Source organism: Argentina silus, assembly GCF_951799395.1.
Source record: "Argentina silus genome assembly, contig: scaffold_420, whole genome shotgun sequence".
Classification (NCBI taxonomy): Eukaryota; Metazoa; Chordata; class Actinopteri; order Argentiniformes; family Argentinidae; genus Argentina; species Argentina silus.
Genome location: NW_028152703.1, coordinates 1 through 12,500, shown reverse-complemented (window position 1 = coordinate 12,500; position 12,500 = coordinate 1). Strand labels below are relative to the sequence as shown.

At 50.5% G+C, this 12,500-nt stretch overlaps 1 protein-coding gene across 1 annotated transcript in view; it reads right to left on the bottom strand.

The window, feature by feature from the left end:
* LOC310824673 (liprin-beta-2-like) overlaps positions 1–10,809 on the bottom strand; it is a gene marked incomplete at both ends in the record, with an annotated part of 17,951 nt that extends 7,142 nt beyond the window's left edge. The window contains 3 exons of the mRNA XM_083697924.1: positions 700–813; positions 4,432–4,518; positions 10,762–10,809. Of these exons, the coding sequence (XP_083554050.1) occupies positions 700–813; positions 4,432–4,518; positions 10,762–10,809 (249 nt within the window). The remainder of the gene's footprint in view (positions 1–699; positions 814–4,431; positions 4,519–10,761) is intronic.
* Between the last annotated feature and the right edge of the window lie 1,691 nt (positions 10,810–12,500).

Here is a 12,500-nt window from a genome sequence, read left to right as displayed (position 1 = left end):
ACGTGTGTGTAGGCGTCAGTGAGACTGCTGCAGTTATGATTATTGACAATACCTCGTAAGCCTGTCCACAGTCAGCCTGTGTGTGTGTGTGTGTGTGTGTGTGTGTGTGTGTGTGTGTGTGTGTGTGTGTGTGTGTGTGTGTGTGTGTGTGTGTGTCAGTCAGCCTTCTGAAGGTTACAAACTGGGTGAAATCCGCATGAGTCATAGGAAGCGATGTATAAATGTCCACACCTTGTGTTACTAATTTACCACACACACACACACACACACACACACACACACACACACACACACACACACGTAACACACTCACTTTCCTATGAAGGAAACTCTCACAGCAAACTGAACTGGTTTGGTGCCTCCCTTTGTGTTCTTTGGCCGGATCCCATTCACACACACACACTTACAACACATACCTATCTAGGCCTAAAGCAAACACCTCTTTATTTAGGACTACACCACAATGAGGTCAACCACAGCGGCTGAACGGTGGAGTACTGGAGCTTTCCAAGCAGAGCAGAGCAGAGCAGAGCTTGTGTTGCGTTTCGACTGCAGTGTTTCTCAGTGCAGTGGTATAGAGTAGGTGGTGTCTATGTTGTGGTGTTTCTCAGTGCAGTGGTACAGGAGTGTACAGTACAGTAGTTGTAGTACAGTAGTGTACAGTACTGTAGTTGTAGTAATGGTAATGGATCTTCTCACCTGCTGAAGCATCTCCTCCGTGGAGAGCAGTTTGAGGTGGTGCTCCTCCAGAGAAGCCTCCAGATCTCTGATCTTCTCTCCCTGGGCCTCCACCTGGTCTGTCAGCACGCTCACCTAGAGAGAGAGGCATTCGGTTAGACTAACACACACACACACACACACACACACACACGCACGCACGCGCACGCACACACACACACGCACACACACACACACACACAGACACATTCAGTCACTCACAACACACACAAAGGATACAATCACTTACAAACCACCGATACAGAGGTCAATCTACAGACAAGCAACAGACAAGCAACAGGCAACCTACAGACAACCTACTGACACAGACACCATCAGCATACACAACTCACAGAGGACTCACACAGAGAGAACACGCAACAGACAAGCAACAGGCAATCTACAGACAAGCAACAGACAAGCAACAGGCAATCTACAGACAAGCAACAGACAAGCAACAGACAACCTACACAGAGAGAGGACAACCTGACTGAGATACAACCCAGGAAGTGAAAGGACAGGACCCTTCCACTCAGACACACACAGCAGTGCATCACCACATCTAGAGACAGGAAACTTTCACTCAGAAACAAGATAGTTTCACACACACACACACACACACACACACACACACACACACACACACACACACAGGACACTTTCAGTCACACTTGACACACAGACCACACCTCTACTCACACACCCAACCCAGTGAACCCATACACACACTCAGGACACCTTCAATCACTCACACAACCCATATATACAGACAGGACACAGAACACAGACACAGACAGATACCTTCCACATAGCCCACAGGAATATACATACAGACACACACATAAACACACACACACACACACACAGGACAACTTCACTCAACACAGACAGAATACCTTCCACATAGCCTACAGAAACATACATACACACACACACACACACACACACACACACACACACACACACACACACAGGACAACTTCACACAACACAGACAGAATACCTTCGACATAGCCTACAGAAACATTCATACACACACACACACACACACACACACACACACACACACACACACACACATACAGGCAGAATACCTTCCACAGAGCCCACAGAAACACGTTCACTCAGCAACATCCAACAGACACTGACACATGCACCCTACTCAGGACACATTCAATATCTCTCTCTCTCTCTCTCTCTCTCTCTCTCTCTCTCTCTCTCTCGCACACACACACACACACACACACACACACACACACACTGAGAGAGAAAAAAAAACACTCCCACCTCTTGCTCAACAGCTATGCTAATTCCTCTGGCAACAACACTGTCCATTCAGAGAGTGGTTTCACTTCACTTCACTCCACAGCTACTATGAAACAGCCCAACCGTTCCGACTAAAACATCTAGTGTTAAACATTACCAGGACACTCCTCAAACGGGGTTAAATGTTCCCAAGTCACTTCCTCTCTACTCCTCAACTAGAGGCTTAAACATTGCCAATGTCCAATTCACCATTCATTCAACTACCGGTTAAATGTCACCAACGAGTGTGAAAATGTGACATGGTCATAGTTTCCCTGTACCTCTCTCAACTGGACTAAACTCTGTCAGCAGATGTGGCTTAAACGTTACAAAGACAACCTACCTCTGATATGGTTCAGTGATCCACAAAAAAAAACACTCAAGCTGAACAGAAGTCGCCTCTTTGTCCCGGGGGTAACGTCAAGCCACTCACAACTCCACTCTGGCCATCCCACGAGGAAACAGGTAACACAGAAAGACAAGCACCTTAGGGGAGGAGCCGGCAGCCAATCAGGTCAACAGTCACCCGCCACAGGGTCCCGTCGACCAATCGGAGGCTTTCTTCTCAGAAAGGGGGCTAGAGGAATGTGCTGTCGTTTGCGTACAAGGCTACTTTGGCACGAGGCGGAGATAAAGCTGCTTTAGAGGTTCAACAAGTTCTCAACTGACAAGCCTTGACACAGTCTGTGGAAGAACTGTGAAGGAGCAGGAGAAAACTAAATGTAAATATAGACAACGCAGATAACAGTCGTGGAAGCCACCAATTACACCGACGTCAGGAATGAGAGACGTTCGACTCCTGGAGCGACCTGACCACAGGCTTCTGATCCTGGCAAATGACTCAGTCTGCATGTCATCCCAGTAGGGGAGGCTGGTGGAGGTAGACATCGGAGGACGGAGGCTCATTGTGATGCACGGAACGGAATGAGGACCGCTATCAAAAACATGTGCGTTTGACACCGACCCTCGTTTCGTTCTGTGCCTTACGATGAGCCTCCGTCCTCCGATGTCTACCTCCACCAGCCTCCCCCTGGTATGTTGACAGTATAGACAGGGGCTGCAGAATTGTCCGGACATGATTGTTTGGGAATAACAGCGTGGGGATGAGGGGGACGTGGAGTAGGAGACAGCGGGAGTCTCTGAAGTGTTGAAGGACACTAGCTCACTTCACATGTAGCGTTGCAGGGTCGTACACCAGTGCAGAAGTGTACACTTCAGGTAAAGGTGGAGAATTGCGACACAGGCAATATACATGTGTGACAGATCTGCTCTTCTCCACACTGGTCACTGTGTGTGTTTGATACCATTCCTGATTCCATCCCATGCATTACAATGAGCCCCGTCCTCCGATTTCTACCTCCAGCAGCCTCCCCCCTGAACCAGCCCTGACAGCCTGCCCTGCACATTCTCTAATCTCTGTGTGATCTCCGACCATCCCTCTCTCTCTCTGTCTCTCTCTCTGTCTCTCACTCTCTCTCTGTCTCTCTCTCTGTCTCTCACTCTCTCTCTGTGTCTCTCTCTGTCTCTCTCTCTCTCTCTCTCTCTCACTCTCTCTCTCTCTCTCTCTCTCTCTCTCTCTCTCTCTCTGTGTGCCTCTCTGTGTGTGCCTCTCTCTCTCTTACTCTCACTCTCTGTCTCTCTGTCTCTATCTCATTCTCACTCTCTCTCTCTCTCTCTCTCTCTCTCTGTGCCTCTCTGTGTGTGTCTCTCTCTCTCTCTCTCTCTATCTCACTCTATCACTCTCACTCTCACTCTCTGTGTCTCTCTCTCACTCACTCTCACTCTCTGTGTCTCTCTCTCACTCACTCTCACTCTCTGTGTCTCTCTCTCTCTCTATCTCACTCTCTCTATCTCACTCTATCACTCTCACTCTCACTCTCTGTGTCTCTCTCTCACTCACTCTCACTCTCTGTGTCTCTCTCTCACTCACTCTCACTCTCTGTGTCTCTCTCTCTCTCTCTCTCTCTCTCTCTCTCTAACAGACAGCATAGAGGTGACCTGGGCCATTGGGACATAAGTGTCACATGTCTGTGTCTCCTGGGTGGCTTCACAGCTCAGCTCACACTCACCTGAGGTGACCCTGGGTACAGTGATGAGGGCATGTGAAGGAGGGGGGGGGGGGTCTGGGAACACTGGCTAACTGATAAGCCCCCTCTCTCTATTCATCTTCTCTCACACACACACACACACACACACACACACACACACACACACACACACACACACACACAGACACGCACGCACACACACACACACACACACACACACCACACACCACACACCACACACCACACACACACACCCTCTAATCCTGCCTGTAGGAGCTAAAACAGACAGAACAGGTAACAGGTAACAGGTAACAGGTAACAGGTAATAGGTAACAGGTAACAGGTAACAGGTAGAGCTCACCTGCAGGACCAGAGACTCTTTGTCCCCCTCTAGTCGAACCAGCCTCTCCTGGTAGCTCTCATTGTTCACTGGGGAGCGAAGGTTAACCTGCAAAACACACACACACACACACACACACACACACACACACACACGATAATAGTTTAGAACGGGTTGAGGAGAGGTGGGAGTGGGAGTGGTAGGGTGGGGGGGGGGAGGGGAGGGGGCAAAGGTTAACCCGCAACACACAGACACACAAGAGAAAAGACAACAGTCAAAAATGGGTGGGGGAGGGTGGGGGTGGGGTGGGGGTGGGGGAGGGGTGGGGGGTGGAGCGGGGAGGGGGACAGAACTGGCTCAGAACTGGCTCAGAACTGGCTCAGCAACTCAGTTCTTGAACCCAAGAGCCTGGGGACCAGTGATCCACCTGCCCTGGCTGGTTGGTTGACATGCTGGTGAACATAAACACACAGCAGAGCCGCTCCATCCAGGGCTGTAATTACAGCCACGCTTTACCACAACTAGAGTGACTAAGTGATCCAGCATTTGCTACGTGGTTCAGTGCATCAAGAGCAGGGGAGGCTGGTGGAGGTAGAAATCAGGATAGAGAGAGTAGGGGAGGCTGGTGGAGGTAGAAATCAGGATAGAGAGAGCAGGGGAGGCTGGTGGAGGTAGAAATCAGGACAGAGAGAGCAGGGGAGGCTGGTGGAGGTAGAAATCGGATGCATGGAAAATCAGGGATTGAGGATTGGTATCGCGTGTTTGGTTCTGTCCCATGCATTGCAATGAGCCGCATTCCTCTGATTTCTACCTCCACCAGCCTCCCCTGAGCTAGAGCTGCATTGAGAGTAAGGTCAAACAGACTTCATCCAAAGGCTTTGACACAGTACATGACACAGTACACACACACACACACACACACACATACACGCTCACACACACACACACACACACACACACACACACACACACACACTCACACACACACACACACACACACACACACACACACACACACACACACACACACACAGTAAGATGGCTGTCTTTCAGACTAGGTTGGTGACATGAGTGGTCTGACTGTAGACAGGACCGTGTTAACACCTGGACTTGGACTCAGGTGAGAAACTTAACACCTCCAACGCCACGGCAACGTGACATTCAACACACAGGGTGGGACTCATTAGAGGTCATTAGCATGAACAGGGACATCTAGGAAGTCATTAGCCTTGTATTTGCATATAACAACAGACACAGAAACGGACATTTTCTCATTTACATGAGAAACCAAATGGAGTCTCTCATGTAAATCAGCACGCGCGTGTGTGTGTGAGTGTTTACGTGTGTTTGTGTGTGAGTGTCTGTGTGTGTGTGTGTGTATGTGTGCACGTGCGTGTCTGCTTGTGTGTGTGTGTGTGTGTGTGAAACTTGTGACCTGTAAGGACCTTTTACCACAGAGGAATGCAGTGGTTCGTCTCCAGGCTGGGTCAGCTGACAGACTGCATTATGACACCTCTCCTCAGACCACCACAGAGAACATCCACCGACAACCACGGTTAGCGGAGCCGCCCCTGTGACTAGCGCTGCCAGGACCCGGTGACAGAGGGGGCTTAAGATGAACAGAGCTAGTGTCTTAGTCAGCCGGGGTCTGGGAAGCTCAGCATGGATATATGAACATCATGGCCGAGGCTTAGGTCTGCGAGCTGAGCTGAGCAAGATGTCTCTCTCTCTCTCTCTCTCTCTCTGTCTGTCTGTCTGTCTTTCTCTCTCCCTCTCTCTCTCCCTCCCCTCCCTCTCTCTCTCCCCCCCCCCTCTCTCTATCTCTCTTTACCTCTCTCACCCCTTACTCCCCCCCCCCCCCCCCCCCCCTCTCTCTCTTTACCTCTCCCCCCCCTCCTCTCTCTCTCCCCCCCCCTCTCTCTCTTTACCTCCCTCCCCCCTCCCTCCCCCCCCCCTCTCTCTCTTTACCTCTCCCCCCCCTCCTCTCTCTCCCCCCCCCCCTCTCTCTCTCTTTACCTCTCCCCCCCCTCCTCCCCCCCCCCCCCCCCCCTCTCTCTCGTCTCTCATTGCAGGAGTGGCCTCTCAGAGTATGTCACAGTGTGTGAGACAGACACAAAGTGACTCGTCAGCACTGAGTTGGCCTGTCTGGGTTTGTGTCTGGTCTCGTTGTGGGGCTTTAGATAATCCTGTCTTCACTGGAACTGTGACCAGACTGAAGGCCAGGGCCTCTGCCTCCTGCCTCCTATACGGCCCACCAAGACAGCACTGTCACCGGACCAGGGTCAGTGCCTCCACCTGCCTCCTATACGGCCCACCAAGACAGCACTGTCACCGGACCAGGGTCAGTGCCTCCACCTGCCTCCTATACGGCCCACCAAGACAGCACTGTCACCGGACCAGGGTCAGTGCCTCCACCTGCCTCCTATACGGCCCACCAAGACAGCGGTCGTCAGATAGCACTGTCACCGGACCAGGGTCAGTGGCTCCACCTGCCTCCTATGTCTCCCACACTGACAGACAGCACACAGGCAGCTAAACCTCTGAGGTCATCAGAAAGCGACGTGTCTTCACACAGGCCGCTAAACGTCTACGGTCATCAGAAAGCGACGTGTTTTCACTTGTACTGTGACCAGACCAGGGACACGGCCTACCAAGACAGCTGCTCCTCTCTGAGGTCATCAGAAAGCGACGTGTCTTCACACAGGCAACTGCACCTCTGAGGTCATCAGGAAGCGACGTGTCTTCACTTGTACTGTGACCAGTTGTTGGAGATTACCAAAGCTACCAAAGTCACTGGCCAGAGCGACTTTCCAGAGTGGATGGAGGTTCTTCTGTACATACAGTGTTTTACTTTGGTCTACCTGTGATTACAGTCTTCACTGACTATAAACCAGTGGAGGCTGGTGGAGGTAGAAATCGGAGGATGGGTTCATTGTGATACATGGAACGGAATAGGGAATGGCATCAAACACGCGTGCATTACAACGAGCCCGTCCTCCGATTTCTACCTCCACCAGCCTCCCCTGGCTCCCAGCCAGTGTGACTCTCCAGAGGTTGTATATACTGTACAGTTTCCTGACAGACTCCACATGGATTAGTCTGGCGGTGGTGAGAGTCATTACTGACTGTAAACAAACCTGGAGCTGAGCAGAGCCAGATCATCTCTCTGTGACGGCGGCAGCCCAGAGAGGGGAGACTAATCCTCACTTCCTGTCATCTGTAGGGACTTTTCACAGGCTGCAGAGGCTGCGTCCCAATTGGCTACCATTTGCGCTTGTACTGTGTGCCCTTTTTGGATATGCAACATGATAACATAACACAGTCTAAGGGCTCTCACACTGATCCATTGGTATCTAAATCCATGTCGTTATAGTTATAACCATGTTTTGATGCTGTACAGTGTTTGTTTACAATTGCATTGTTTACAAACAATGGAGTAAAACAAGCTCATATTTGGGGTTCTGATCAGTTGAACTAAGCTCATGAGGCATCCATAAATCATATTCTTTAATAATGAATGGCTAGACATCATTAATTTAAACGCCCAAAAATAGAAGTAGCGATCCCAGATTGTCCCTTTAAGGCTAAAGAGTGGAGAATTGAGAGACAGAGAGAGAGAGAGCAGCTTTCTCTACCAGACTCACCACCTAGAGCTGTGTACACGGATGAACCACAAACTAAAACTGTTTCCCCTTGTCCCCTGAGCAGCTGGCTGTTAGAGGCCTCTTAAAGGCATACTGGAGGCTGCAGGGGAGGCTGGTGGAGGTAGAGATCGGAGGACGGGCGGACGGGGGACGGGCTCATTGTAATGTATGGAACGGAATGAGGAATGGTATCAAACACACATGTTTGATGCCATTCCTCATTCCGTTCCATGATTTACAATGAGCCCGTGCTCCGATTTCTACCTCCACCAGCCTCCACTGGTGAGCTGTGGGCTGAGAGGGGGTAAGAGACTGAATCTGAAGCTTCTCAAAGGGACACTGCAGGCTCTTAAAGGGATATTGCAGGCTCTTAAAGGGATATTGCAGGCTCTTCAATACATATTGCAGGCTCTTAAGGGAATATTGCAGGCTCTTCAAGGCATATTGCAGGCTCTTAAAGGGATATTGCAGGCTCTTAAAGGAATACTGTAGGCTCTCAAAGCCATATTGTATGCTCTTAAAGGCATACTGTAGAGTCTTAAAGGTCTACTCTAGACTATTAAAGGCATATTGTTGGCAGGGACAGGGTGAGGGCAGCTTCTTAAAGGCGTACTGTAGGGCTGGGCTGGGACAGGGTGAGAAGGAAACCCAAACGGCAGATATTATCCCACTGTGTAAGAATGTGTGATGCATGCATGGTACAGTGAGGGAGTGATGGGTACCACCTACTTTTATGGCTTCAGAATGTCCTTGTTGCGCTCCTAGTTTGTGGTGGACAGCCCTTGTAGGTAATTCTCTCTCTCTCTCTCTCCCACCCTCTCTCTCTCTCTCTCTGTTCCCCAGCCTCTCTCTCTCTCTCTCCCACCCTCTCTCTCTCTCTCTCTCTCTTTCACTTTCCCTTCCTCCCTCCCTCCTTCCATGGAGGAATGTTCTGAGTGGTTTCCTACGGCAACACGTTGCCAGCCTGATGTGGTGTGGATACTGTGGCGGTTCCACCTCTTGACGTTCCCTACATACCTCCCTACATACCTCCCTCCCTCCCTCTCTCCCTCTCTCTCTCTTTCTCTCCCTCTCTCTCCCCCCCCACCCTCTCTCTCTCTTTCTCTCTCTCTCCCTCTCCCCCCCCCCACCCCTCCTCCCCTCCCCTTACCTCGCAAATTACAACAACAACAACAACAACAACCACCATGACGGGACATGTAACACACCGCATCTAACTCACTTTAATGCCCTTGTTGTTGACGGTGGAGCTGCAACAACATGTAGAGCCTCAGGTATGCTTGCTTATCTGAGGACAAACGACACTAAACACACCTTGTCAAAAACGCCGTTCAAGGCCATCTTCTTAAACACACGCTTAAGGGCTTCACACACTCTTCAGGGCCGTCCTGAAGCGTACAGGGCTGGCTTGGATGTTTATCTCTTCACGTTGTCCTTTGGCAGCAACACTGTTACAGCAACTATGGTGGATGCATAACCAGGCCAGCCCAGTACAGCCCCATTAATATATGGCATTCGGCTGACGCTTTTATCCAAAGCGACTTACATTGCAGTGAGTGCATACATCTCTGCATACAGTACCAGTCAAAGGTGCGAGAATGTGTGTCCAAACTTTTGACTGGTACTGTATGTGGTCCCAGCAGGAATCGAACCCACGACCTAAGCGTTGTTAGCGCCATGCTCTAACCAACTGAGCCACAGAGGACCACAGAGGAGCACAGAGGACCACAGAGGACCACAGAAGACCACAGAGGAGCACTGTAGTGGCTCTGCCGTGTGACCAGGGGGTGTTCCTCCAGTGAGACCAAGGCTACAGTGTTGTCTTGGTAACGCAGCACAAACCCCCCCGGGTGGTTCAGGGTCACAAGACATGTAGACGGGAACAGCAGCTGGTGTACGTCCTCGAGGCTGGAGGCAGGTGGAGCTGGAGGTCAACGTGTGAAGAAGACCACCAATTAGACCAGAGGATTCGGAGGGAGCCGCTGTGGTCCATGTCACGTTCCCGGGTGTGTTTGTTAACAACAGTAGACAGCGAGGAGACGTACTGTAGAGACAATGAGGAACAGCACACGCACACACACAAACACACACGCACACACACACACACGCACGCAAACATGAACGATCACACACACGCACACGCACACGCACACACACACACACACACACACACACACACACACACACACACACACACACACACACTTCCAGCTCTATACTGTACTGTACCAACTACTGCAAAACAGTCATCAGCTGTTAGATAAAGCCCTTCCATCTGATAACACGTTTCCAGCCAATCAGGTCTCAGCAGGATACACTCAACGTCAAAGCAGGGGAATGCGGCCGGGGAAACTATTAGCGGATTGGACGATAAAGAACGACATCTGACGAGATGTCCCCCCCCCCCCACACACCCCCCCCCCCAATTCCCACTCTGCTCAGACAGGACTAGCTACAATACATTCCTGTCTCGCAGACACCAACAACAGAGCACACACACACACACACACACACACACACACACACACACACACACCGAAACTCCCTCAAGTCAAAACGCTAGAAATAGAAACTGTGTGAGACACCTCCAGAGAAACCGAACAAAACAGACAGTACACACACACACACACACACACACACACACACACACACACACACACACACACACACACACACACACACACACACAAGGTCCCCTTCCACTCACCTTCTTCAGCCAAGTGAAATGCTTATAAAAGTCAATGTCAGTGTCCATGTCGCTGGCCCATCTCCGCCTGAGCGTCCCTTGTGAGTCTGAAGCGTGTGTGTGTGTGTGTGTGTGTGTGTGTGTGTGTGTGTGTTCAGTAGCAGTAGAAACCAGGGCTGAGGAGAGCAGAGAGCAGCAGCAGCTTGCAGAGGTATAGTACTACAGTATGCTACGCTACGCTTCCTGAGCTGTGCTAGGCGCTCTGTTCAGCTGTGTGTTGATAGGTTTTACGACCCGCTTCCCTGCCTCCCTCCCTCCCTCCCTGCCTCCCCCTCTCCCTCCCTCTCTCCCTCCCTCCTCCTCAGAGATCCCCTCCTCTCTCTCCCTCCTCCTCCTCAGAGATCCCGTCCTCTCTCTCACTTCCCTCCCTGACGCAGGGAGCCAACTGTCCCCACCCTGCAGTGCCACGGAGAGAGAGAGAGAGAGAGAGTGCGTGTGTGTCTGTGTGTGTGTGTGTGTGTGTGTGTGTGTCTGTGTGTGTGTGTGTGTGTGAGAGAGAACGTCGTCTGCAGCCAAAAGGCCCCCCCAGCATCTGGTGTCTAACACCCAGCAGCAGAAACACAGCAACAGGCTCCATGTCAGCCTAACACTAACCATGCCAACCCTCTCTTTTTATCTCTCTTTTTTCTCTCTCTTTTTCCCTTGTTCTTTCTCTGCAGCGCTCTCACTCTCTCTCTCTTTCTCTCTCTCTCTCTCGCTTTCTTTCTCTCTGTCTTTCTCTCTCTCTCTCTCTCTCTCTCTCTCCCTCCCTCCCTCCCTCCCCCGTCTCGCTCTGTTCAAATTAAGTTAAGTCACAATGCACGCCTGAACTGAGCTGAAACAGACTTTTAAGGATACGCACACACACACACACACACACACACACACACACACACACACACACACACACACACTCTCTTTCATCTATCTTTTGAATGTCATTATCCATCCAGACAGATCAATGCAACAACATGACTCCTCCTCCAGTTGCATCTCTTGCTCAGACTGGGAATTCCAGACGCTTCACAGCAGGGGAGGCTGCTGGAGGTAGAGATCGGAGGACGGAGGCTCATTGTAATGCATGGAACGGAATGAGGAATGCTATCAAACACCATTTCTTATTCCGTTCCATGCATTACAATGAGCCCGTCCTCCGATTTCTACCTTCAACCAGCCTCCCCTGGAACACACACGTTCACATTGAAAGGACATGTTCTGTCTGAAAACACATCAACCATCAGTGGAGAAGAGTTCCAACTGTGACCTCATATTCAATACAGTCTGCATTCATGCATCGCTTAAAAAGCTAATTGGAATCATATTACGTTCTCATATCAACTGACTATTTTATACTATTTTTTATATTACTTTATTACATAGAGAACATTCGGTTTGATTGAGTCATTTAGAATTCCTAGAATTCTTAGAATTCATTCTTAGAATTATTCAATTTTGTTTGTCACCATCACGAGTCACATGCTTGAGGCGGTATTGGAGCAGATGGATGACATCATCGCAGGTAAGAATGATTCAAGTGTTCATTTGATGCCATTCCTCATTCCATTCCATGCATTACAGTGAGCCCGTCCTCCGATTTCTACCTCCGCCGGCCTCCCCTGTGTTACACGTATGTAGGGCATGCTGCAACACAGCCTCTTCTACTGGAGGGTGATCAACCATCTCATACAGTCAGCCTCTCTCTCTCTCTCTCTCTCTCTCTC